General features: G+C 31.5%; 1 protein-coding gene across 1 annotated transcript in view; it reads right to left on the minus strand.

Annotated features, from left to right (window-relative positions):
- LOC119609776 overlaps positions 1-24,904 on the minus strand; it is a 121,183-nt gene extending 96,279 nt beyond the window's left edge. Inside the window, exons 1-3 of the mRNA XM_037964684.1 lie at positions 22,523-24,904; positions 18,323-18,628; positions 1,696-1,788 (exon numbers count right to left, since the gene is read on the minus strand). Coding sequence (XP_037820612.1) covers positions 1,696-1,788; positions 18,323-18,628; positions 22,523-24,800 — 2,677 coding nt within the window. The 5' untranslated portion in view covers positions 24,801-24,904. The remainder of the gene's footprint in view (positions 1-1,695; positions 1,789-18,322; positions 18,629-22,522) is intronic.
- Between the last annotated feature and the right edge of the window lie 1,733 nt (positions 24,905-26,637).

Here is a 26,637-nt window from a genome sequence, read left to right on the forward strand (position 1 = left end):
TAAAATGCTATAGTCCAATTCATTATTTGTATAATATTAATACTATCCAGATTTTACAAAATACCTTGAAAACTTTTATCCTAAAGTCAACATTTTGCAAGTATGCGATTGTCCTAAAAACTTATCTAAAAATCCTTGTGGATCCGACGCATAATAAGATCCCTTCATCCTTATTTCAAACTTGTCCAAACGTAATTATCCATAATTACGATATTTTTAAAGTGACGTCTTACCTAGCTATTCGGACTTTATTCCAATTAGCCAATTATGGAGATGCTACTTATCCAAGAGTACATCTTATACACAGTAGTTTCCTCTATACCGATGGCCACTCAATTCCGAAAGTTACGACATCCAATATGAGACTTATGATAGCAGAATTTTCGATGACAAAATGGGACGAAATTTTGTTCATTCAACTTCAACATTTTGCACATGGAGGTTTCCTAAATGGTGATGACAACAGCAATCCGAAGGAGATTCTTGTTTTCTGGAAGGAAGCTACATCCCTACTTGCATTTCTATCAGACAATCCGAAGCGTATTAACTGGGACCTTTATCCAAGGGCGAAATATTTAATGCAGTGGCCTTATTCCAGATCCAATTGCAGGACTTATGAAATCCAAAAAAGTCTAGTCCATACTCCTAACGCAAAAATCCTATTCCTTGGGTTTTGCTATGCTTTAGAAAAGGCATATGCAGCCGCGTTAAACGTACGAATAGCTTTGACATTAAGATTTCCAGTCACTTAATTTCATCCAAAGTTGAAGAAACAGTTCTACATGCAATACTCCATTTTGCATATTATCCAATGTTCCGACTTTCATTTATCCAAGACTCAAGTTTAAAACAATAAAATTTATATTCCAAAGTTCACGACACAAAACACTCTAATTTCAAGTTTCCAATGCACTTAGTAGTAAGCAAAATGAAAACAAACAAACCTGAATTTAATCTTAACTTAATATATTGAATTCCTTAATATTATATTTCTTTTTCTTTCCAAATATGATATTTTTAGGAAAAGTTACGCCTTTAACTCCAACTCTTGGACGACCAATAGAAGTAGGTGATATTTAATTCGGTGCACACGATCACTTTAATTTTCCACTATTTGAAATTTTAATTTGCCGACGGCTTTTTCTAATTTTAATTTTGGAAAGATTTAAAGCTTGACTCTCTATCATTAAGTTGCCGACGGATTTGTTTGTTTGTTTATTTCTTTTATGTAAATTGCCGACGGTGATTAATGTAGCTTTTTTTCTTTTTAATGTGCTCAACACAAACACTATGCACTTTGTATATATATGGATAAACTAAATAAAGCAAAAAAAAAAAAAAAATAAAATGAAAATAGTTTTCATCAGACGTTGATCGGAATAGTCTGGCCATTTTCTTATACTTGATTAGACTTTTGTACGAACTGTCGGACATTTTATCAGACATTTATCAGACTTTCTTATACTTGATCAGACTTTTGAACGAACTGTCGGAAATTTTATTTATCCGACATCTATCAGACTTTCTTATATTTGATCAGACTTTCGTACGAAATGTCGAAAGAATGTCAGACATGGTATGAGACATTTGCCCGACTTCTGATGGAATTCGGATACGAAATCGGCAACTTGTGCAAACTGTCGGTACGAATTCGTTATGAATTCGGCAAAAATTGTTTAGTGGGTATGTACGTACCATTATTATCTTTTTTTCCAACATCGAAAAAGCTTGTAGTCATCGCTCTTTTCTTTGTCAGGAGACGCCGCTTATGAGATTTGTCTTCACTAACTAAATAATAAATTAAACATTTTAAAAATTATTAGTTATTTTGTAATTTATAATTCGTTTTAACCAGGGACACCATTAAATTAGTATATACGCAAAGATTGCATTTCCTTAAATTTACTATAAATCAAAAAAAAAAAAAACAAATTTTAAGAGAAAAAATTAACATTTATTTATTCATTCTACTTTTTTCTTGCAACTTATTTTTATACACATAGATGAAAATAATATTTACATACATTAATATGTGCGAGAACCGTTGTTTAACTCACAATAAAATAACTAAGAATTGTTGTTGTATATACGTAACGTGACCAGACATACCGCTTTTTAAAGGATGATCCCGACTTAGATTTCAATCCCGCTTTTTATACCCTACACCACTTTAGTGGGGAGGGTATATTGGATTTGTGCTGATGTTTGTAACATACAAAAATATTCGTCCTAGACCCACCTTAAAGTATACCAATCGGCTTAGAATCGTTTTCTGAGTCGATTATGCAGGTACAGGTCGCAATTTTCAAGATAATTGGATGAAATTTGGCACGCACGTTTTATTTGACTAAAGACGAAGCCTATTGAAATAATAGAACAGAACCCCCGTAAAGGGCGTCTGAGCTCATAATTATGTTAAATATATAGATATATCGATAAAATACGGCACAACTAAGTTTTATAGAAGTCTTGATGACCCTGCCAAATTTCATAAAGATCGGGCCCCATTTGACCCTAGCTCCCATACAAAGTCCTCTTCAGAAAATTACTTGAATGTCCCAAATTAACTTATAAACACAAATATCGCGATGAAATTCAGCACAATAAAATATTATGTAAATATAAATATATTCACAAAATTTTATCGGGCTTGGTCCATATTTGCCCCTAGCCCCCATATAAAGCCTCTTTCAGAAAATTAGTTTTTCAACCATAAATTGCTTAAATGTATCGGAACAAGGGAATATTGAAGATAAATACTTTATTATGAAAAATAAATCACATTTAATATTCATAACTGGTGTAGGGTATCATATGGTCGGCCACGCCCGACTATAATTTCTTACTTGTTTTTAGATATTTATTGTGATCATTTTGGGATTTACTATTTAAATGTTTCAAATTTAATCTTCAAATTAAGAAATTTTGTTAGAAAATAGCGATTCGAAAGAATCAATCATCAATATTAATCCAATTTTATGACCAGTATTTTAAGTCCCGATCTACTGGAGAATTGAATTTATCCTCACTTAAAGTGACTGTGTATCTGATCCATCAGAACACACTTATATTTAACAATCAGGAGAAATAAGTAGTTCCATTTGTTGTCCCATTCTGTTTGTTTTATTTTTATACCCTCCACCACCATCAGTAGTTTTATTCAAATGAGTGTAACATTTCACCTATTGGTCCTAGCAAAAATTGTCCAAAGGAGTTCAGCTAGCTATTTCTTCATTCTTTCCAATTTTTTTTTTCAAAAGGGCCCTTTTCATACATTTTCCTTAAAGGACTTTATAGTCCCATAATGGGATGCGAGTGGGATATCCATCAAAAAAATATTTTTTAACTCAAGAATAAATTTTCTTTCAATATTTGGCACTTAATTTCCCCCATTTTTTTCAAAATGGACGTTTTTGTTGTATTGTTTTTACCCAAAAAAGCTTAGCTTAAATTAAAAAAAAAAACAAGTGAGGGTGTTATATCTCATATACCTGACATCAAACCGTATGCCGTAAAAGGAATGCTCCCCTAGAAACATCAGGGTGATATTTGGAATATGGCTTAAGTCAATTAATTATGGCTTAATATTAATTTTTAAAAACAAAATATTTTTATTCAATTTTTAAACCGTGAGCGCATGAGTAATTTTCTGAAGATCCTCAAAATTTTGGTAGAAAGATTTTGGCTCATATGAAACTTATTTATGTCGAATTTCATCGCTATACTCGAATGTTTAGGCCAGTAATGAGTGTTAAAGTCATTTTCTGAAGGGGGCCTTATATGGGGGGTATGGACAATTATGAACCGATCCACATAAAAGTTGGTAGAGAGATTTTGGTTCTCAGGGAATTTATTTGTGTCAAATTTGATTGCTATATTCGTAATTTTTAGCCAGTAATGAGCGTTAAAGTAATTTTCTGAAGGGGACCTTGTATGGGCGGTAGGACCAATTATGGACCGATCCTCACTAAATTTGGTAAAGAAATTTTGGCTCGTATAAAAAAATTGGTAGAGAGGTTTTAGTTCGTAAGAAACATATTTATAGCGAATTTCATCGCTATACTCGAATTTTTAGGTTTTTTTTAAAGTTATTTTTGGAAGGGGACCTTATCTGGGGCGTAGGGTCAATTATGGACTGATCCTCAAAAAACTTTGTAGGAAGATTTTGGCTCATATGAAACTTATTAATGTCGAATTTCGTCGCTATACTCGTACTTCTAAAACAGTTATGCCCGTTACAGCTGTTTTTGGAAGTCCACTTGTATGGGGGCTATCCGAAAACTTGGACCGATGTTGCCCATTTTCAATACCAATAAAACCTTGGTAATAGAGAATATTTGTGGAAAATTGCAACTGTCTAGCTCCTCCCGTGTGGACCCTATCGGGATTTCAACAGACAGACGGACATGGTTAGATCGTTTTAGAATTTAATAAGGACCTAGAATATATATATTTTTATGGGTCTATGACCAATATTTCGATGTGTTATAAACGGAATGAAAAAATCAATATACCCCCCATCTTTTTTAATGGTGGGTATAATAATTAATTTTTTTTTAAAGAATGAAGAAATAACTATCTGTACCACAATTCAGTAACTTTTTATACCCTCCACCACCATCAGTGGTGATAGAGGATATATATAACTTTATCATTCCGTGTGTAACACCAAGAAATATTCATCTGAGACCCAACAAAGTATATATATTCTGGGTCCTTATCAAATTCTGAGTCGATTTAGCTATGTCCGTCTGTCTGTCTGTGTAAAACACGCTCACGTTAAAACGAAGCAATATAATTTAACCAAATTCACACAAAATATTCACTATTATCCGGTACAGTTCGGTATTGAAAATGATCAAAATCGGTTCACATCGGGAAAAGTTATGAATAAAAATTTAAAACAACTCCGAAAAAAATAAGCATTTTTTACACATTCTGATGTAATTTTCTCGAAAACATACATTCGTCTCTACACAAGAGCTTGATCCCTGCTGAAAATTGCCAGAATCGGACCACAATTTCATATACCTCCCATACAAAAGTACATATTCCCGGAAAATGGGTTTTTTGTTAATAACTTACGTCAGAATGTTGATATCTTCACAAAATTTTACAAATTGAAATCTTATGTCAATTGAATTCATTCAAAAAAAAATTTTCTGGCTCGGTCCATAATTGGACATAGCTCCCATACAAGGTTCCCTCCCGAAAATCACTTAAACGCGCATAGCTCATTACTAAACTAAGATATCCATATAAAATTTGGTATAAGTAATACTCATATACACAAAAATGTTACTGTGAAATTTTTTCCCGATCGATCCATAATTGGTCATAGCTCCCATACAAGGTCCCCTCCCGAAAATCACTTAAACGCGCATAGCTCACTACTAAATTAAGATATCCATATAAAATTTGGTATAAGTATTACTCATATGCACAGAAATGTTACCGTGAAATTTTTTCCCGATCGGTCCATAATTGGTCGTAGCTCCGATACAAGGTCCCCTCCCGAAAAACACTTAAACGCGCATAACTCATTACTAAATTAAGATATCCATATAAAATTTGGTATAAGTATTGCCCATATGCATAGAAATATTACTCTGAAAGTTTTTTCGGATCGGTCCATATTTGGTCATAGCTCCCATACAAGGTCCCCTCCCGAAAATCACTTAAACGCGCATAACTCATTATTTAATTAAGATATCCATATAAAATTTGGTATAAGTATTTCCCATATGCATAGAAATATTACTGTGAAAGTTTTTTCCGATCGGTCCATAATTGGTCATAGCTCCCATACAAGGTCCCCTCCCGAAAATCACTTAAACGCGCATAACTCATTACTAAATTAAGATATTCATATAAAATTTGGTACAAGTATTGGCCTCATATACAGAAATATTTTTGTGCAATTTGTTTGCGATCGGTCCATAATTGGTCATAGCTCCCATACAAGGACCCTTAACGAAAATAACTTAAACGCGCATAACTAAATTAAGATATCCATATAAAATATGGAATAGGTATTGCTAATATGTACAGAAATATTACTATGAAATATTTTTCCGATCGGTCCATAATTGGACATAGCTCCCATACAAGGTCCCCTCCCGAAAATCACTTAAACGCGCATAACTCATTACTAAATTAAGATATCTATATAAAATTTGGAATAAGTATTGCTTATATGCACAAAAATATTACTGTGAAAGTTTTTTCCGATCGGTCCATAATTGGTCATAGCTCCCATACAGGGTCCCCTCCCGAAAATCACTTAAAAGCACATAACTCATTACTAAATTAAGATATCCATATAAAATTTAGTACAAGTATTGGTCTCATATACAGAAATATTTTTGTGCATTTTTTTTGCGATCGGTCCATAATTGGTCATAGCTCCCATACAAGGACCCTTAACGAAAATAACTTAAACGCGCATAACTAAATTAAGATATCCATATAAAATATGGAATAGGTATTGCTAATATGTACAGAAATATTACTATGAAATATTTTTCCGATCGGTCCATAATTGGTCATAGCTCCCATACAAGGTCCCTTCCCGAAAATTACTTAAACGCACATAACTCTTTACTAAATCAAGATATCCATATATCTATTTGGTACAATTATTGTTCTCGCATACAGAAATATTACTATGAAATTTTTTTCCGATCGGTCCATAATTGGTCATAGCTCCGATACAAGGACCCTTGCCGAAAATCACTTAAACGCGCATAATTTATTACTAAATTAAGATATCCATATAAAATTTGGTACAAGTATTGCTCATATGCACAGAAAAATTACTATGAAATTTTTTTCCGATCGGTCCATAATTGGTCATAGCTCTCATACAAGGTCCCCTCACTTAAACACACATAACTCATTACTAAATCAAGATATCCATATATAATTCGGTACAATTATTGCTCTTGCATACAGAAATATTACTATGAAATTTTTTTCGGATCGGTCCATAATTGGTCATAGCTCCCATACAAGGTCCCCTCCCGAAAATCACTTAAACACACATAACTCATTACTAAATTAAAATATCCATATAAAGTTTGGTGCAAGTATAGCTCTCACATATAGAAATATTGCTATGAATTTTTTTTCCGATCAGTCCATAATTTGTCATAGCTCCCTTACAAGGTCCCCTTCCGAAAATCACTTAAACGACATAACTCATTACTAAATAATGATATAGATACGGAATTTTGAAATTTTGTCTTTATATACATAATTGGTCCTAGCTCCCATACAAGGTCCTTTTACGAAAATCCCTTAAACGCACATTACTCATTACCAAATAAAGCTATTGATACAAAATTTGGCACAAATATTAGTTTGGTATACAAAAATTCTATTTCAAGATTTTTTCATGATCGGTCTATAACATGGGTGCGGTCGGTCCCATGCAAGTGTCCCTTCAGAAAATCACTTGTACACACATTACTTATTACTAAATTACGATATAGATACAAAATTTGACTGAAATATAGTTTTTATGTACAGAAATTTTGCTTAAAGAATATTTTACGATCGGTCTATAATTGGTCATATCTCCCATACTAGATCCTGCCCCTAAAAACAATTTGTGTAGAACAAAATTATGTATATGTATTTTGCAAATCTTTAAATCTTTCACACACATGCATACATGCACATTATTAAATATCGTTAAAGCATATCTAAGGGCGCTATAAAAATATAAAAGAAAATGGGGTTTGTAATGTTCAACAAATTTTGGAATTGTAACAGATTTAAGCTGTTTAAATCTTCGTGTTTTTCTATTTAAGACATGAGAAAACTTATTTCTACAAATATTTGATCAACTAAAAAACTATTAATATAAAAGTAGCTGGTGGAGGGTATTTAAGATTCGGCTCAGCCGAATATAGCACTCTAACCTGTTTAGAATTGAGTTGCATTTAAAAAATGGCAAGATAATATTTGATGTTTTTTTTTAACTTACTGCGAATTTTTATTGTTATCTCGATTTAACAATAAATTTAAATTTTATATTTTTGTATGAAAATATGAGTGATTACGGATCTTTCTCGAATTGAGAGTAATTTAAAGTAAATTTTTAAAGAGTTATATAAATAGAGAATTTAAGGGGAGATATAAATGATTTTCTAGATGGATTTGTAGATTTAAGTTTAAAATTCGAATTTTTGTGAAAAATGTAATATGAATATATTATTTACCCTATTTTAGGAGCGGTTTTTGTTTAGTACTGCATACAAAAGTGACATCGTAGACATTCATTCAAGATCTAACATAGTTATAGTTTCTTTGTTCAGTACTGCATACAAAAGTGGCATCATAGACATTCATTCAAGATCTAATATAGTTTATAGTTTTCTCGATCGTAGGAAACTACATCCGCTTCTCTTTTAAAATTGTTATTTTCTGAGGATATACAGCAAATTAAAGGTTGTGAAATCAAAATAGTTTATCGGTGGAAAATATAAGTGATGGAAGTAATATATACAGATCTACAACAATAAACTTTGATAAAACAAGTTAGAGTGCTATATTCGGCTATGCCGAATCTTAAATACCCTCCACCAGCAAGCTACTTTTTATTAAAACTCATTTAAATATCTAATTTTCAGATAACTTGGCAAAATTTTTGTTTCCGTATTGAGAGTACTAACATTTATGCATATGTCAAACTAATTTTAATAAGGTCGAGAAAAATGTATATTAATTCCGGAGAATGATTTATATATACAAAATACACATTTATGTCGAATTTTATCCCGATAACTTTGATTGTCAATGTGCTTTTGAGTAATTTTTGGAAATGGTCCTTATATGGGAATTGGGACCAATTATCGACCGATAAAGAAAAAATTTCGTATAATGATTTATATGCCAAAAAAAATTCAATTCGAATTTTACTATAATAGATTTACTAATTAATGAAATATGTGCGTTTAGGTGATTTTCGGAAGTGCTTTATATGTATACGAGCTATGACCTTACACAAAACATATTTTTGTCGAATTTTATCTAGATAACTTTATTTAACAATTAAATATGTGCGTTTAAGTGATTTTCGGAAGTGGGACTTATATGGGAGCTATGACCAATAATGGGCCAATCCGGGAAAAAAGTGGTAGAATGATTTATATGCACACAAAATATATTCAAGTCGAATTTTATCCTTATAATTTTAGAATTTAATGAAATATATGCGTTTAAGTGATTTTCGGAAGTGGACTTTATATGGGAGTTATGACCAATTATGAGCCTATCCGGAAAAAAATTCGTAGAGTGACTCATATAAAGACAAAACATATTTGTGTCAAATTTTATCAAGATAGCTTTATTTCACAATGTGCTTTAAAGTGATTTTCGGAAGTGGGCTTTATATGGGAGCTATGACCAATATTGGACCGATCAGTAAAAAATTTTGTGGAATGAAAACATATTTTTGTCGAATTTTATCACGATAGCTTTAGTTGACAATGAAATATGAGTTTTTAAGTGATTTTCGGAAGTAGGCCTTATATGGGAGCTATGACGAATAATGGACCGATCCGTAAAAAAATTTGTAGAATGATTTGTATGTATACAACACATACTTGTGTCGAATTGTATCCCGATAGTTTTATTATTCAATGAAATATATGCATTTAATTGATTTTCGGAAGTGGGCCTTATATGGGAACTATGACCAATAAGGGACCGATCCGTAAAAAAAATTGTAGAACGATTAATATTTATACAAAACATATTTGTGTCAATTTTAATCCCGATACCTTTATAATTCAATAAAATATATTAGTTTAAGTGATTTTCGGAAGTGGACTTTATATTGGAGCTATGACCAATTATGGGCCTACCCGGACAAAAATTTCGTAGTGTGATTCATATTTAGACTAAACATATTTGTGTCGAATTTTTCAAGATAGCTTTATTTGACAATGAAATATTAGCTTTTAAATGATTTTCGGAAGTGGGCCTTATATGGAAGCTATGACCAATAATGGACCGATCCGTAAAAAATTTGGTAGATTGATTTGTATGTACACATAACATATTTAACTCGAATTTTATTACAATAGCTATATTCATCAATGAAATATGTACGTTTAAGTGATTTTCCGAAGTGGACCTTATATGGGAGCTATGACCAATTGTGGACCGACTGAGATCTACGTTGACTCTATGATTTCTGTTCATATTATATTTGCATGTACAAAATTTTGTGTTGATATCGATATATTTGAGGGAGTTATTAACGATAAACTAATTTCCGGGAATATATACCTTTGTATGAAATATGTACGTTTAAGTGATTTTCCGAAGTGGACCTTATATGGGAGCTATGACCAATTGTGGACCGACTGAGATCTACGTTGACTCTATGATTTCTGTTCATATTATATTTGCATGTACAAAATTTTGTGTTGATATCGATATATTTGAGGGAGTTATTAACGATAAACTAATTTCCGGGAATATATACCTTTGTATGGGGGCTAGGGGAAATATTCGATCGATTGTAAAGATCTTGAACATAATTGATCACAGGCCTAAAAAAATAATCTGTGACGAAATTCATCGAAATATCTTTTGTAGTTTCTGAGAAAACTTCAAAAGAATGTTGAAAAAAACGTAATTTTTTTCGAGGTAGTCTGAAATTTTTACTCATAAATTTTCACGTTGTGAACCGATTTTGCTGATTTTCAATACCAAACTGCTAAGGATAATAGTAAATATTTTGGGTGAATTTGGTTGATTTCCTTTGCTTAGTTTTAATCTGAGCGTGTTTTACACAGACAGGCAGACGGACATAGCTAAATCGACTCAGAATTTGATAAGGACCCAGAATATATATACTTTGTTGGGTCTTAGATGAATATTTCTTGGTGTTACACACGGAACGACAAACTTATATATACCCTCTATCACTACTGATGGTGGTGGAGGGTATAAAAATTCCGATTCTGCTTTAAAATAGTTTTTTTGTGGATATACAGCGGAATACAGGTTTTGAAATAAGAATAGTTTTCGCGTAGAAAATATTAGTGATGGGGTATACGAATCCACAACTGAAGGAAACTTCCAAACCACTTAATGAATTTAAACAACAAATTCTTTTAAGCAGGGCCAATTTCACAAATTATGAATCACTTACTCAATGTAATAGAATTAGACACATTATAGAATTTGATACAAGGGAAAATCTCAAGAACAAATTGAAAGAAATTTTACGACCAAATTTAGTGACAGCGATACATTGTTGTCCTGAAGATCTATATGAGTTTAAGGAAACAATAAATGGAATATTTATCAACAAGTTTGTTTTTACAAGAATCTTTGCAATTGATATTGTTAATATTGATGACCAAAAAGCCATTACTAAGGAAACTCACACTAGGGCACATAGGAGTTCTAAGGAAAATCATAAACAATTTTATAAACAATATTATTGGCCCAGGATGATTGATCATTTTAAGGAATTTATTAGGCATTGTGATATTTGCAATAAAGCGAAATATGATAGGAAGCTAACAAAGATTCCAATTGGAGAGGCTCCAATTCCTAGCAAGGAGGGAGAGTTCCTTCACATTGACATTTTTTATGCCCAAAAGTTTAAATTCCTTACATTTATTGACGCTTATTCAAAATTTCTCGTAATAAAGCAAATAGAAGACAAAACAAATTTAGGCGAAAGAATATTGGACATATTGCAGACCTTTCCCGCAGCAAGGAAAATAACGTTAGACAATGAACCAGGCTTTAAGACACCTGCATTTCAATCCTTAATGCAAAGATTAAGAATTCAATTATATTTTGCTGATCCCAGGCATAGTACTACTAACGGTCAAGTAGAAAGAGCACACTCAACCCTGATCGAAATAGCAAGATGTTTAAAAGAAGAATATCATCTTTTAAACACTGTTGAGATCTTTCATAGAGCAGCTCAATAGTATAATCTCTCCATACATTCTGTTACAAATGAGAAACCATTTGAAGTGTTTCACAATAAAGTTAATCATGAAAACCTGCGTAATAAATTATTGGAAGCTCAGACTAGAATGCTACAAAGAAATAACCCTACTCAGATCAGAACATTTGAGGAAAATGAGGAAGTTTATGAAAAATTAATAGGACAAAGGGATAAATTACTTCCACGTTACAAGAAACAGAAAATAAAGGAAGATTTAGGAAATAAGGTTAAAGTTTATAGTAGAAATAGAATTATTCATAAGGAAAATATAATAAATTAATTTTATCTTACAGAAAATGTTAAAATTGCTTATTTGACTGGCCACACTCACAAACTGCAGACCTGAGGTCCAAATAATAGACTATTCAAATTCTCAATTAATTTCAATACACACTGGACTAACAAGATTGCAAGACGGAAATTTTAAATTAATACATTCCATAGATTTGGACAAATATGAACAAGTAATTACGAATTTAAAAGAGGAAATTCGAAGGAAAATACCTTCAAGCAACTCCATACTTCCAATACTCGACCATGAGATTGAACAGACTCGACTGCAACTAAACAATATAAGACCAAGACAGAAACGTTCACTAAACATTTTAGGGACAGCTTGAAAATGGTTGGCAGGAACACCGGACCATGACGATCATAAAATAGTACTTGACAAAATAAATAACATGTTAGAAAACACGAAGAGACAACGAATAATAAACAGGGATACCGTCACAAGACTAAACCTAATGACTAATGTAACAAACGCAATCTTAAAGAAAATACAGACTGAAGATGACTTTAGAAAGGAATTTGAACAAAATTTGATTTATAGATTAAAATTAATAAAAGAAGAAATATTGAACATTCAATATGCTCTACAATGGGCCAAAGCAGGAGTTATAAATACCTTTATATTGTACGAGCCAGAAATTGACGAAATTAAAAAGCAATTAGACTATGAACAATTTCCATATTCCAATATCGATGAAGCTTTAGAATTTTCAGATATTAGTATTGCCTCAAGCACTACAACAATCATTTATATAGTAAATTTGCCTACTATTGTTGACAATGTTTTAATATATGCAATATTTTATATTTTGTTAATTTTATAAAAACTTATATTTTTTTTTACTTGTTGAGCTACCCTAATTTTGTCTTTAAAATTCTTATTTTGCATTTCTGTATGTTTAACCGTTAAGGGCCAATCTTTAGGTGAAAGATTAGCGATTAAATTAAAATTAATCCTCGAAAGATGTTTTTGAGTACTCAATTAGTTAATTTTGTTTGCAAGTTTAAGCGCCCAATGGAGGTGGTTTAATCTTAAGCACGAAATGCACAAGTGTAAACAGCTGATGCAAAAAAATTAATAAAATTTTTATAAATATAAACATTAAAATGTTCTATTTATTGATTAGTATAAATTATGGACACTTCAAAATACATTTTTTTGTTTTTAATTTTTAGATTAACTAATCTGATTATTAATTGGCATTTGATTACCATCTCAAAAACCCGCTCTAAATCATACGATGCATCTACTGCAATACTCTTTTTTATATGTACATAAACCTGTTTATTTTAAAGAACACTCTCTTGAGTGATTTTATTACCATTGTTATTGTTATTTTGTTCCTTTATTTACATTGTATCAATTATACATACATGCAAACATACATGTAAACATTGTTGATGAGACAAACAAGTTGATGGACAACTTGCAAACAGAGATACAAGCCGAGACGGCTCAAATCGGCGGCGGCTGGCCGCCGGTAATATTTTGCAAGCCGCGTCGCCGCCGATTTCTTTCGGCTCAAAAGCTAAGCCGGCTTAAACGTAGCCGCTGATAAATATTGGAATCACACATGTATTTCAGAAAATAATTTCACCAATTTGAATAGAGTTGCCACTATTTTAAATTCTTATGGCAAATTGAAAAAAGTTGTCACTCAATATTGTGCTAATATTAAAAGAGTGAAAACTACTATAAATGTCCATTTTCTTCAGAAAAAACCTTATATAGAGATAGGTTTATATATAACGGACTATTATACAGAGATTTTTCAATATAATAAACGCTTATAAGCTCAATTTCTGAAGAAAAACTTAAATTGAGCCGACAATTTAGCCGCCGCCGATATTTTCTATAATAAGCCGCCGCCGCCGACCTAATATGGTTGCGCCGCCGCCGCCGATCATTTTGCATCGGCTTGTATCTCTGCTTGCAAATAAATAACAAGTTAGTTTATGCTTAACAACAAGCCGATCAACATCTTTTAATTTTCGCGTACAACTATTAATAAACAAATTTGTGAAAATATTGTAATCAAACCGCTAAAAAAAAATAAAACTATAATAAGAATTGGAAATGAAAATATTGTTAAATGTAAGAATGAAATTTTTGAAATGAAAACTAATTGCAAAACCTATAATAAGCTAAAAATGTAACAATAGAAATCTTTTAAATATTACAAACACAAATTGTATTCCAAAATTATTGTCTAGTGAGAATCACAATTGTACAATTATAAATAATCAGCACGTCCCAACCATTGAAGAAATAAAACCTGGAATAATCCTGTTAAATCAATATAATGGTTCTGTAAGGATCCCTAACGCCAAACCATGGAATTTATCAGGAAGCTTTTTAATAAAATTTCATAATACCACAATTATTTTAGACGGTATTGATTATTTTGCAATGGAAGTACATGATTGGAAACCGCTTCCACCCATTCTGCAATTAACATCTAACAAAACAGATATTGAAGAAATTCTTTCTCTTCAAATGATGAAAGAAGTCCAGTTGACCAATGTTCAGGAATTAAGCTCATTATCAACCGAAAGAAGAATTGAGTTTTCTTTAAACATAATACTTTCAATGACATAATTATTATTTACACTATATGGAAACAAAAAGACAAAGCAAATTCAACAACAAATAATCAAGGAACTAAGCCAAATAATCAAGGAACTAAGCCAACAACTCCACATCCTGAGAATCCGTCAGATAGACAACAAGTTATTAGAACATTAAAACAAATTTTCCAAAATGATTCAATCGGGACGATTCAACTAACAAAAGGGGGAGTTATGGAAACAGCATGAAAATGCTCTTATACAAATTTACAAAACTGTCTTAAATAAAACTGACCTAAATAAGTTTCACTGAACCTGAAAATTATTTGCTGACAGTTAATAAAATATTTATAAAAAATAGTTTACAAATAAATTCGTTGAACATTAAAAATATAATATCAATTTACAAATAATTATGTTGCAATTCAATATTATGTTTTTATTAATTAATTGCTGATTGTGCTTCTTATTAGGTATAAATATGACACTTAGAATTAAGAAAGTTTAGAGTTAATTGTAAGACGCGGTGTAATTCATAGTGTTACATTATTAATGTAAAAGTGAAAGTGAAAATAAAAATATATATTTTTTTTAAATATAAACTAAACATTTTAATTTGTATACGGTGTTGGTAGACGTGACCACGTATCTAGATTTGCTGAACATTTTCTTGGATGCTCTTTTACTGAATTTGTTCTCTTTCGTAATTTGCTTTTTTCTATAGGACTATGAATTTTTTCGCATTCTACTAGGAATCCCCAGATTATTGTACCTAGAATTAATAATACTTTCTTTGAAAAGTCGTTTTTAGTGAGAATTGCCCGGTGTTGGAACTATTTGCCACTTGAACTGCGCCTGTTTTCTCATTCCAATAATTCCTTCCGCCTGAAACTGTTATCAATTTCTAACAATTCTTCTTACCATTAGTGTTTACAGTTTGTATATCAACACATTCCTTTCTTTGTGATAAGTTCTATTATGTAATTCATTGGGATCGAGTTCTTTAACTTTTGCTTTATCACTTACCTTTTTCGCTTGGACCAGGGCTTGTAATTATTTGAGATTTTTTTTAGGTTTAAGCAATTTTTGTTTAATTGATATTTAGGCATTTTCTTTCTTTGTAATATAGTTTAATTGGCCTAATGAAGCTTTTATATTATAGTAATGAATAAATACATAAATAAATAAATAAACAAATAAATAAATTAATACGAGTATAGCGATAAAATTTGACACAAGTAAGTTCCTCGCTAGCCAAAATCTCTCTAACAAATTGTATGATCGGTCCATAATTGACCCTACCCCCCATGTAAGGTCCCCTTCAGAAAATTACTTAAACGATCATTGCTGGCTTAAAAATGCGAGTTATGAAATACGGTTATGAAATTCGACATAAGAAACTTTTATACCAACGTTAATCTTGCTACCGAATTTCATGCGGAATGTGTCGGTGATTCACCTTACCACGCTTATAAGCCCCCTTTAGAAAATTACATTAACGCTAATTACTGGCATACAAATGCGAGTATATCGATGATATTCAATCTAAACATGTTTTATATGAACCAAAGTCGGTCTACAAAAAGTTATGAGGATAGATCAATAATTGACCATACCCCTCATATAAAGTCCTCTTTAGAAAATTTGATAAGGAGGATTCAGAAAATTACAAGTACAGCGATAAAAATCGACACAAAAAAGTTTATACTTAGGAACATAATTCTTCATTCCGAATTTAATGAGGATTAATTTATAACTGACCCTAGCCCCTATAAAAGGTTCCCATCAGGAAAGAGTTTTGGTTATAAAAGTTTCTTATTTAAAATACGAGTATTGCGATAAAATTTGATATAAACAAGTTCTATACAAAACGAAATCTATGTACAAAATTTTATGAGTATCGGTTCATAATTGACGCATATAAAGGTCCTCTTCAGAGAATTACTCATACGCTCATGGTTTAAAAATTGAACAAAAATATATTCTTTTTAGAAATTTATATTTTGTTAGTTCAAAAGAGCTCGGTCCATAATTGACTTAAGCCATATTCCAAATATCACTGATATTTCTAGGGGAGCATTCCTTTTACGGCATACGGTTTGATGGTGGGTATATGAGAATCGCCACAGCCGTATTTAACACTCTCACTTGTTTTTTTTTTTTGACATTGTTATGTATGTATGTCTGATTTAATTCTTCTCTCATTTTCTCAACTTATGACTTGCTGCAAAGATCTGTTTACAACAGAGGAGCTCAAGATTGCTATTACATAGCACGCGTGATAGGGTAACAAAATTCTGCTGACGCTAAGTTGATACAGATACACTATAGGTTTAATTCTTCTTCTTTTTATAATGAGCAATATCAGTTGGTTTGCTCTCAACTTGAAAAACAAAATCAAATCAGTTGCTGATCAGCACTTGTCGAAGCAAGGTCTGTACGCGACGTTTTTAAAATACACACAAAAATACAACAACAAAATTTTGAGAAAGCCGAACAGTTGATAGTTTTTTATATATAGACTTTGATATACGCTGGCTGTCAAAATCCATAATAAATATTTGACAGTTAGCATATGCTTTATAGTTTATAGTCATTTTTTAGTATACTTTTATTTTGAATTGAATTCTGTTCTCTGCTGCTTTACCAACACAAATAAAACTATGGTAGTCTATGGTGGTATGTGTTTGAGCAACACTGGTTTACAATCACTGTTACTACACTTTAGTAGGTGCAATATACAACTTGATTGTGAATTGAACAAATATTTTTTAATGTACTATTAAATTGAATTGTAGTAAATTTTACTTGATATATGGGGAATTCCGTGTCAAGTTACTCAACTTTTAAAATCGATGTCTTCCGATTTGGATGAAATTTGCACCAAGGTTAGTACTATGTTAGTTAGTTTAGCTCTATCGGTCTAGAACTGCCGGACTTAGAGTGGGTCAAAGTGGCACATTTTGGACATACAGGGTTTCCAAAAAAATTTTGTAATTAAAAAAAAAATTTAATATTTTTTATTTAATTTTTTTTTAATATTTTTTATTTTTTTTCTTTTTCAAAATGTGTCCTTTTTGTTTTTTTGCTTAAAAGAAAGCTTCAACAATTTCCTTAAAGGGCTTTATAGTCCCATAATGGGATACTAGAGGTGAATATCCCTCAAATTTAAAAAAAAAAATATTTTTTTAGTTAAGAATACATTTTTTTTCAATATTTGGCATTTAATTTTCCCCTATTTTTTCAAAATGGACGTTTTTGTTATATTTTTTTGCTCAAAAGAAAGCTTACACCATTGACTTGAAGAGCTTTGTACTCATCCAAATCGGAGGACGTCGATTATTAAAGTTGGGTCACTTGACACGAAATTCCCCATATATGAAACATAAATATTTTATAAATGTTTAGAGAACAGTTTGCGCAAATACAAGCTGGTGTCCCTGGTTATAAAGTTCACTAATGGATAATATTGCTTACATATACTTAAGTCGACTCCAATATTTAATTCAACTATCTTCTCCAAGCAAATTTTTTGTACCATTTTGGCCTCCAAATCGGACAAAACGTGGAATGCACAATCACATAAATTAATTTTCTCGCCAGTTTCTGAACTCCAAGAACATTTTCCTGACTTTGACCATTTTGGTACTTTGGATGTGTTTGCTGAATTTAATGGCAGTAATTCACTTGACTTTTGTTGATTTTTTGTATGCCCTTTGAGTATTTTTGTTGAAACATATTGGCCGATGTGCGACAAGGACTTGGATTTTATCATGTCTGCACCTAAAGAAAAGAATCAGTAAAATACATGTTTAAACACAATATTAAATCTATAGGAGTTAATATTTTATAAGCGGTAAGTTTACTACAAATAAAAGCTGTGACTTGCGGCATATTTATGCTGTAAAATTAAATTATCGTTTAAGCGTCCAATAATAATGAAATGGATTTTTGTTTAAAAAGAATCTTCAAATTTTGGTTAAAAAAAAAAAAAATTAATTGGTATTCTGTATTGAAACCCCTCTGTCTCTGACTCCCCAATTTCATTAGGCATATTCACATAGAAGACAAATATAATTCTGAGAAATTTTATTAAAATGAAATGAGCAATAATTGAAACTGGATATATGTATAAAGTGAAGAATCAGCAATATGTACTATAACTATTTTAGATGAAACCATTAATTTGCATTGGATAAAAAATTTATAAATGTTTGAAGTGTAGATTTTAATATTATAAATTTATTGAAAAAAAAAAAAATAAATAATAAATAGTGAGTACCTTTTATAATTCGAAGTGAAGCTGTTTTGGTTTTCATGATTAAGTTGGTTGGTAGCAGTGCCTAAGACTTATACATGAGCCTGTCAACGTAAGGACTTCAGAGCAATTGTGAGGTTCGGATGATTGAGAACCCCACAACTTTTTCTTATGTAATCTAAGTCTCTTTTCCGTGAAATTTAACATATATATGGGTTATAACAGAACTAAAAGTATCTTAAAAAACATTTATTACATCAGATTATGATTTAATCGTGATGTAAATGCTACATATGGGCAATTAAGTTTCAAGTGACCCAACTTAAAAATTCAATTTAAACGAAAATGCCCATATTTTTTTACATTTTATTTTACGCATTTCCATTTCGATTTTTAAGTATGTATTTTATGTGTAAGTATTTTGATGCCAACTATAGACTATAGTATAGACATATTTATAGTTTTAAAACTATAACAAGTGCTAATTTTTATGTAAAAAATAAAAGATGCTAATGATTTTTATTGTTATTATACCCTTCACCTTCGTGAGAAGGCTATATATAAGTTTGTCATTCCGTTTGTAATTTCTATAATATAATTTTCCGATCCCATAAAGTATATATATTCTGGATCTTTATAGGTAGCGGAGTTGATTAAGCTATGTCCGTCTGTGTGTTTGTTGAAATCAGTTTTTAGAGGTCCCCGGATATCGGAGAGATCCGATAATTCTGTTAGACATGCTTTCGAGAAGATCCCTATTTAAAGTCAGCAAAATCGGTCCATAAATACCGGAGATATGAGCAAAAATCCCAGACAACCTCTGAAAATTTCATAAAAAAGAAATTTTTTTTCATGTTTTGATATATAAGCAACAACAACACTGCTTATTCACAACGTTTAAATTTACTAATATATTAGTAACCACTTGCAGTAAAATACACATATTTATCAATATAATACTAAAAATATTTTAACATCTTCACATTTTAATATTATTGCTACTAAAAATTGCAACATTACTTTGAAATTTCTAGCAGCTCACATTCACAGTATTCGTTTTCTGCGTTTGTACAACAATCGAAATATATTTTTTGCTATAGTAACGCACACACGCCATCGTTGTGCTGCTAATTTCTTCATAGCTGCAGAATATTGTTTTGGTTCTGCTACTGCCAGTAGCAAAATGAGCAACTACCAGTTGCAATTTATTATTTTTATTATTTATTATTTACATACATACATACATACATACATACATACATACATACATACATACATACATACATACATACATACATACATACATACATACATACATACATACATACATACATACATACATACATACATACATACATACATACATACATACATACATACATACATACATACATACATACATACATACATACATACATACATACATACATACATACATACATACATACATACATACATACATACATACATACATACATATTCAACATACCAAAGAGAAGCGCGAAAACATTGGGTTAATTTCTGGTTATTATAAAAACAAACAAAATAAAAAAGCACAGCAAATCACAAAGAAAACCTGAAACATGTATTGAATAGAAAATATAAGGAGCCGCCGAAATACGATAAATTGCAACTGACAGTTGCTCATTTTGCTACTGGCATTAGTAGAACCAACACAATTTATTGCACAATTTTTCTATGGCAATAGTAGTTCGACTGTTGTTTGCGTGCGCTGCTAAAACAGAAAAATATATTTTGATTGTTTTGAAATATTTTGCGCCTGCTAACAAAAATTGCAAACAGAACAAATATTTCTAGTAGTAAAGTGATGGAAAAATGTTGAAATTTTATATTTATTGCATAGTCGTACAAAAGAAATCTTGTGCTATTGCTGCATATTTAAACGCTGCTTATTCATTGAGTATTTCGTTCTATATGTTTGGATGGCTGTGTGTTTCATTGTCTTGTGTATATTTTTTCTTGGTGTATTCAGTTTCGTATGTTTGGATGCCTGTTGGTTTCATTGCCTTGTGTATATTGTTTTTGTTTCTTGGTATATTCAGTTTCGTATGTTTGGATGCTGTTGGTTTTACTGCCTTGTGTATTTTGTTTTTGTGTGGTTATTTCGCTTAGCGTTGTTGCTGTTCATTTTGTTTTGCTATTGCTATAATAATGATATAGTCGGGAAAATGAAATAAATTTAAACATAATGAAATTGATATTTATTAAATACACTATGGCGAAGGGTATATAAGATTCGGCACAGCCGAATATAGCACTCGTACTTGTTTTATACTTTTTTTTATACATATTAGAACTTTTCATGCAAATAGAAAAAAGAGGAAATGTCGAAAACATTTTAGATAAATTACTGCATAATTATAAGCATGTAAAAAGATCGCAAAAAAATTATTTCTTCCATTCCCAACTAAACTTTTTTCGAAAAACACTTGGAAATATCACCTATTAATCTGGAATTTATTCATCAATATTTAATACATGTTATAAACATTTTTGGAATAAGAATATTTTTATGAAAATCTTGTTGAAACTCTTAATTTAATATTTTTTCCTACTATTTTATCATATTTTGTGTTAATGAGTAGGTTTGACAAAGTTGGATTTTTTTAAATTTTCCCGGATGTTGTAAACTAGTTAAACTATGCCAACCCTTAAAGTAGTCAACAGGAAATAATTTACTCCTGCCCTTGATCTTTACCAAAAGCAATAGTATCGACAATTGATCGATATTGAATAATTCTAAACCTTTCATTTGTACAATTTTGCAATTACATAATTAAAAAAACAACAAATTGTAATATTATCAAAAGTGGTCTTATCATTTTGAAATTTCATTAAAAGTTATTGAAAATACCCTACACAATTTTTTCTACTATCATTAGCTTAATTCACAATACGGGTTTGTAGAACTAAGTGCTACAAAATGTGCATCATACTAAAGTATTTCATATAGTTTTATCAAATTTGACATATGTATGAATGTTATTTTCGATTTAAATTCGATTTTTTACTATTACTACTCTACTACCTGAATCTGGTTTAATTTTTCAAATTCTTTGAATTGTTTAAAAGATATTTAAAATATTTTAAAATGTCATTAAACATTCATTGCCATTAAATTGAAACTACTTTTTTGGATTATGCCAGTCTTGTAGTAAATGAGCTATATGTTTTTATATAAGCAAATTATTTCGAAACAAAATTTTAGATTATTAAAGAAATTTATATAAAGATTGAACTGTATTATTAAATATATAGGCATATGAGAAAATCTAAATTTATATTACACGAATTTTTAAAAATTGATAACAATGCGTACATTATAAATTACACTGTATACAACATTTACATACAAAATAAATAAAAAGCGTGTTTTAGAAAGGTTAAGCAAAACTTACTGTTATTTGAGGCAATATTTACATCGAAACAATCATTAACTGACGTCGTACTAAGTTGGTCTTGTTTTTGGTTGTTTGCTGCTGTTGCAACAGATATGGGAGAAGAACAGTTGGATGTGTTGGTAGTGACATGCCAAAGATTTGCTATAAATTGTGAACTTGAATGGAAAATACCGCCCATGTTGCTAACATTTTCTCCAGTAGTGTTAATTCCCACAACAACATTATTGCCAGAACTACCGACATTTGTATGTTCTATTGTGGACCTTACATCGTAGGACCCAGACGACGATGTGGATGTTCTATTCGTCATTGTTGGTGACTGAATAGACGAAGGTGAGGTTGGAGCCGATGATGAGCAACTTGAAGTCGATTGATAGACGACGCTTGATCGCGGTTGCTGTTGCCGATCATATTTTTCACTAATTTTCTGTTCATATTCTAATTTTCTTTGTATACGCTCCTCCAATGCCTTTTGCCAATCATTGTGAGCCGTTTCTAATACACCGGAGTTTTCATTACCCCGTATAAAGTCTAGTGTTATTAAAGCCCATGCATCTAACGTTTGAACAGCCTTATTATTATCCTCATCCATTCCGGGTGGATTTATTTCTCCTTTAGCTTGTATGTTGCGTAAATTTCTATCATAGTTAACGCGTTTAAAGCGGTTAGCGTTCTCATCATGAATGCTCTTCTTGCGTGCCATTCGCAAATAACGTTTAATCGTATCGCTTACAGATTGTGAGACATCCTCGTTGTCAATGGAACTTTTCCGACGGTGGGAATAACTTGTCGCTTGTTTTTCACCTTCATCATCTGTTGTAACAATACCTCCTCCTGCTCCTCCACCAGCTTCTGCCGCAATCTCTTCCCTTTTGTATTCTTTATAATCCTCGGCTAGTCTTTTTATTTCACTTAAAGGTATAAAATTTGTTTGTGTGCCACATGAATTTAATTGTTTTTCTATTACGGCAGGTCGATGTTGTTGATCTTTTCTAGAACAATTAGAAATACCCGATAAATTTAAACTTGTAGGGGGTTTTCGTTGCCTCTGTGGTACAACTGGCTGAATGCCTGAATGTGTGTGTTGCGCTGCTGTGGTAACAGGAGTTATAGAAGTATTTGAGGAGGATATGGATGGGATCGATGAAAAATTAGAAGCTGCTGTTGGTGATTTCGTTTTTATTGATTTATCGGTGGTGCTGATGAATGTTTTAGTCTTAGGATGGCTACTACCAAAATGCAAAAGCGACAACATGGATGTTGAATGAGTCAGATTTGTACGCGGCTTTGACGGTATGGAATGTTTCGTAAGAATACGGTGTAGCTGTTGCTTTTTTAAAGCGTTGTATATCTTCTTCAAAGTCGCTTTATCATTTAACAGTTCGGCATTTATTTTCTCAGGTGGTAGATCGATGGTATCAGGAAGCATGGAACTACGAGATAATGCTGACAGTTGCTGCAGTAATTGATCGACCATACTTAATTCCTGCAACTGGGTTGCTGCTGGTGGTAGAAAGCCAGGTCCCCTTAGAGAAACGTTCATTCCATCGCTTTTTCTTATGGATCTGGTTATGGGTTTTGGTCTTTGGGCACTAGGTGAGTTAGTTTGATGGGGACCTTCTGTTTTAGTGCCTAAAAGTGTATCAGTTTTAATAGCTTCATCCAATTTCAAATGGCTATGTAAGAGCTCTAATACAAGATCAGCATTATTTATTTCTTCTTGCTCTAAGACTTGTGGTTTTTGGCCTGTATGTTGAAGTAGTTGCTTAAGGCGTTTTTTCGAATTACGCATGGCACCAGGATAAGATGATTTGCGCCTCCATAGAACAAAATGTGGCTCTGAAGCACATACTTTTTGGAAATGTGCCTCGATCTTTGGTATATCTTCTTGTCTATTTTGAACGCCATCAGGTATAAGTTTACGGCCGGCATCTGTCATATATTTCCATGTTTTCCTTGTCAAGAGCCATCGTTCGCGTTTCTTCTCTTTATCTTTAAGAGTTGAACGGCGCCGAGTTAAGGTAGGTGATGGGCGTGTAACATTTGCACTTTTAACATGTGATGCAAAATTTGTTGGTGCAGCTGCAGATTTAACGTAATTTGATGATGACTGCATGAAAGTCGTTGTGCTGACGGTTTCGCTTTTATTAAGTTCTGCTAATACTTCGTCTAATGGTCCTGAACGCTTCTTTACTATTTGTACAGGACGCCTTAAGTTAATTTGAGTTGGTGGATTTTTTCCAGCTTCAGCCATTGTATAATTGTTAGAAGACATTACGAGCTGTAATTTTCTTATGTTCTAGGCTTAAATAAGTTTGTTTATGTATTTATGTAATACCGACTTATATTGTTTGTTTGTTTGCACACTTAACATATACCTGGAAAATAAATATTTTGTTTTTTTTTTATATACCCACCATCAATAAAGATGGGGGTATATTGATATTCTCATTTCGTTTGTAAGACATCGATATATTGGTCATAGATTCACAAAAGTGGTGGCGTGTCATAATGTCATGGGCGTTATGACAATTTCAAAAGTGTCATAATGTCCATGAGCAATGTGACATAAAGTCCATGGATTTCAAAGAGTCCATTTATCAAAAAAAGTCTTTATTTAGCGAAGCCGGTATTCGAAAAACCCCAGAGGTTAAAATCCCTGCATCCGGTCGAAGGCCGGCTATCCAAGACACTTTTAAAAATAAATCCAAAATGCAACATATACCAAATATAGGAGCAATTCTTTTCGGGATAAGTGTCCCTTCTTAAATTCTAAACAAATTTTCCAATACATTTCTATTTTTAAAATGTCATAATGTCCATGGACATTATGTCACTTTATGGTGTGTCATAGGTTCTATGGACATTATGACACTGGAGATCATGACACGCCACATACAACACTATATATATTCTGGGTCCTTAATAAATTCGAAGACGATCTAGATATGTCTGTTGAAAATGACTTTAACATTAATTACTGGCTTAAAAATACGAATAAAGCGATGAAATTCATCATAAACATAGGGGTACAGACATATTAAAAATAGCGATAAATCAACCACTGGCTTTTGGTACAAGTGAGTGCTATCATTGAAAAGATACATTTCTCTAGTTTTTGAATATGTACAAATATTATAACCCACCGAAAAAAATTATTACAAACAAGTTAGAGTGCTATATTCGGCTGTGTCGAATCTTAAATAACCTGGTGGAAGCTACTTTTTATTAAAACAAATTTAACTATCTAATTTTAAGATAACTTGACAAAATTGTTGTTTCCGTAGTGAGAGTACTAACATTTATGTATATGTGGAACTAATTTTGATTAGGTTCATAAAATTTTATATTAATAAGCCAGTTGTAAACATTTTAATATAATGATTTATCTATACACAAACATACTCATGTCGAATTTTATCTGGATATAATCATTTAAGAGTGAATTAAGTAGTATTAAGTGATTTTCAGAAGTAAAATTCCGTATAACGATTTATATATACAAAATACACATTTATGTCGAATTTTGTCCCGATGACTTTGATTGTCAATGTGTTTTTAAGTAATTTTCGAAAATGATCCTTATATGGGAGTTGCGACCAATTATGGACCGATCAAGAAAAAATTTCGTATAATGACTTATTTGTGTCGAATTTTATCAAGATAGCTTTATTTGACAATGAAATATGTGAGTTTGAATGATTTTCGAAAGAGGGCCTATGGGAGCTATGTCCGATCCGGGGCAAAATTGGTAGAATGATAAAACATATTCAAGTTGAACTTTATACCGATAGCTTTATTTATCAATGAAACATATGCGTTTAAGTGATTTTCAGAAGTGAACCTTATATGGGAGCTATGACCAATTATGATCCCATCCGAAAAAAATTTCGTAGAGTGATTCATATATAAACATATTTGTGGAGAATTTTATCAAGATACCTTTATTTGGCTATGTGATTTTCGGAAGTGGGCCTTAAAGTGTGCATTAAAGTAATTTTATATGGGAGCTACGACTAATATTGGACCGATCCGAAAATAAATGTGGTAGAATGATTTGTATGTACACAAAACATATTCAGATCGAATTTTATCACAAAAGCGTTTAGGTG

This window comes from Lucilia sericata, unplaced genomic scaffold (assembly GCF_015586225.1).
Source record: "Lucilia sericata isolate MDLA Ls3-8-SP2 unplaced genomic scaffold, ASM1558622v1 Contig001059F_arrow, whole genome shotgun sequence".
Classification (NCBI taxonomy): Eukaryota; Metazoa; Arthropoda; class Insecta; order Diptera; family Calliphoridae; genus Lucilia; species Lucilia sericata.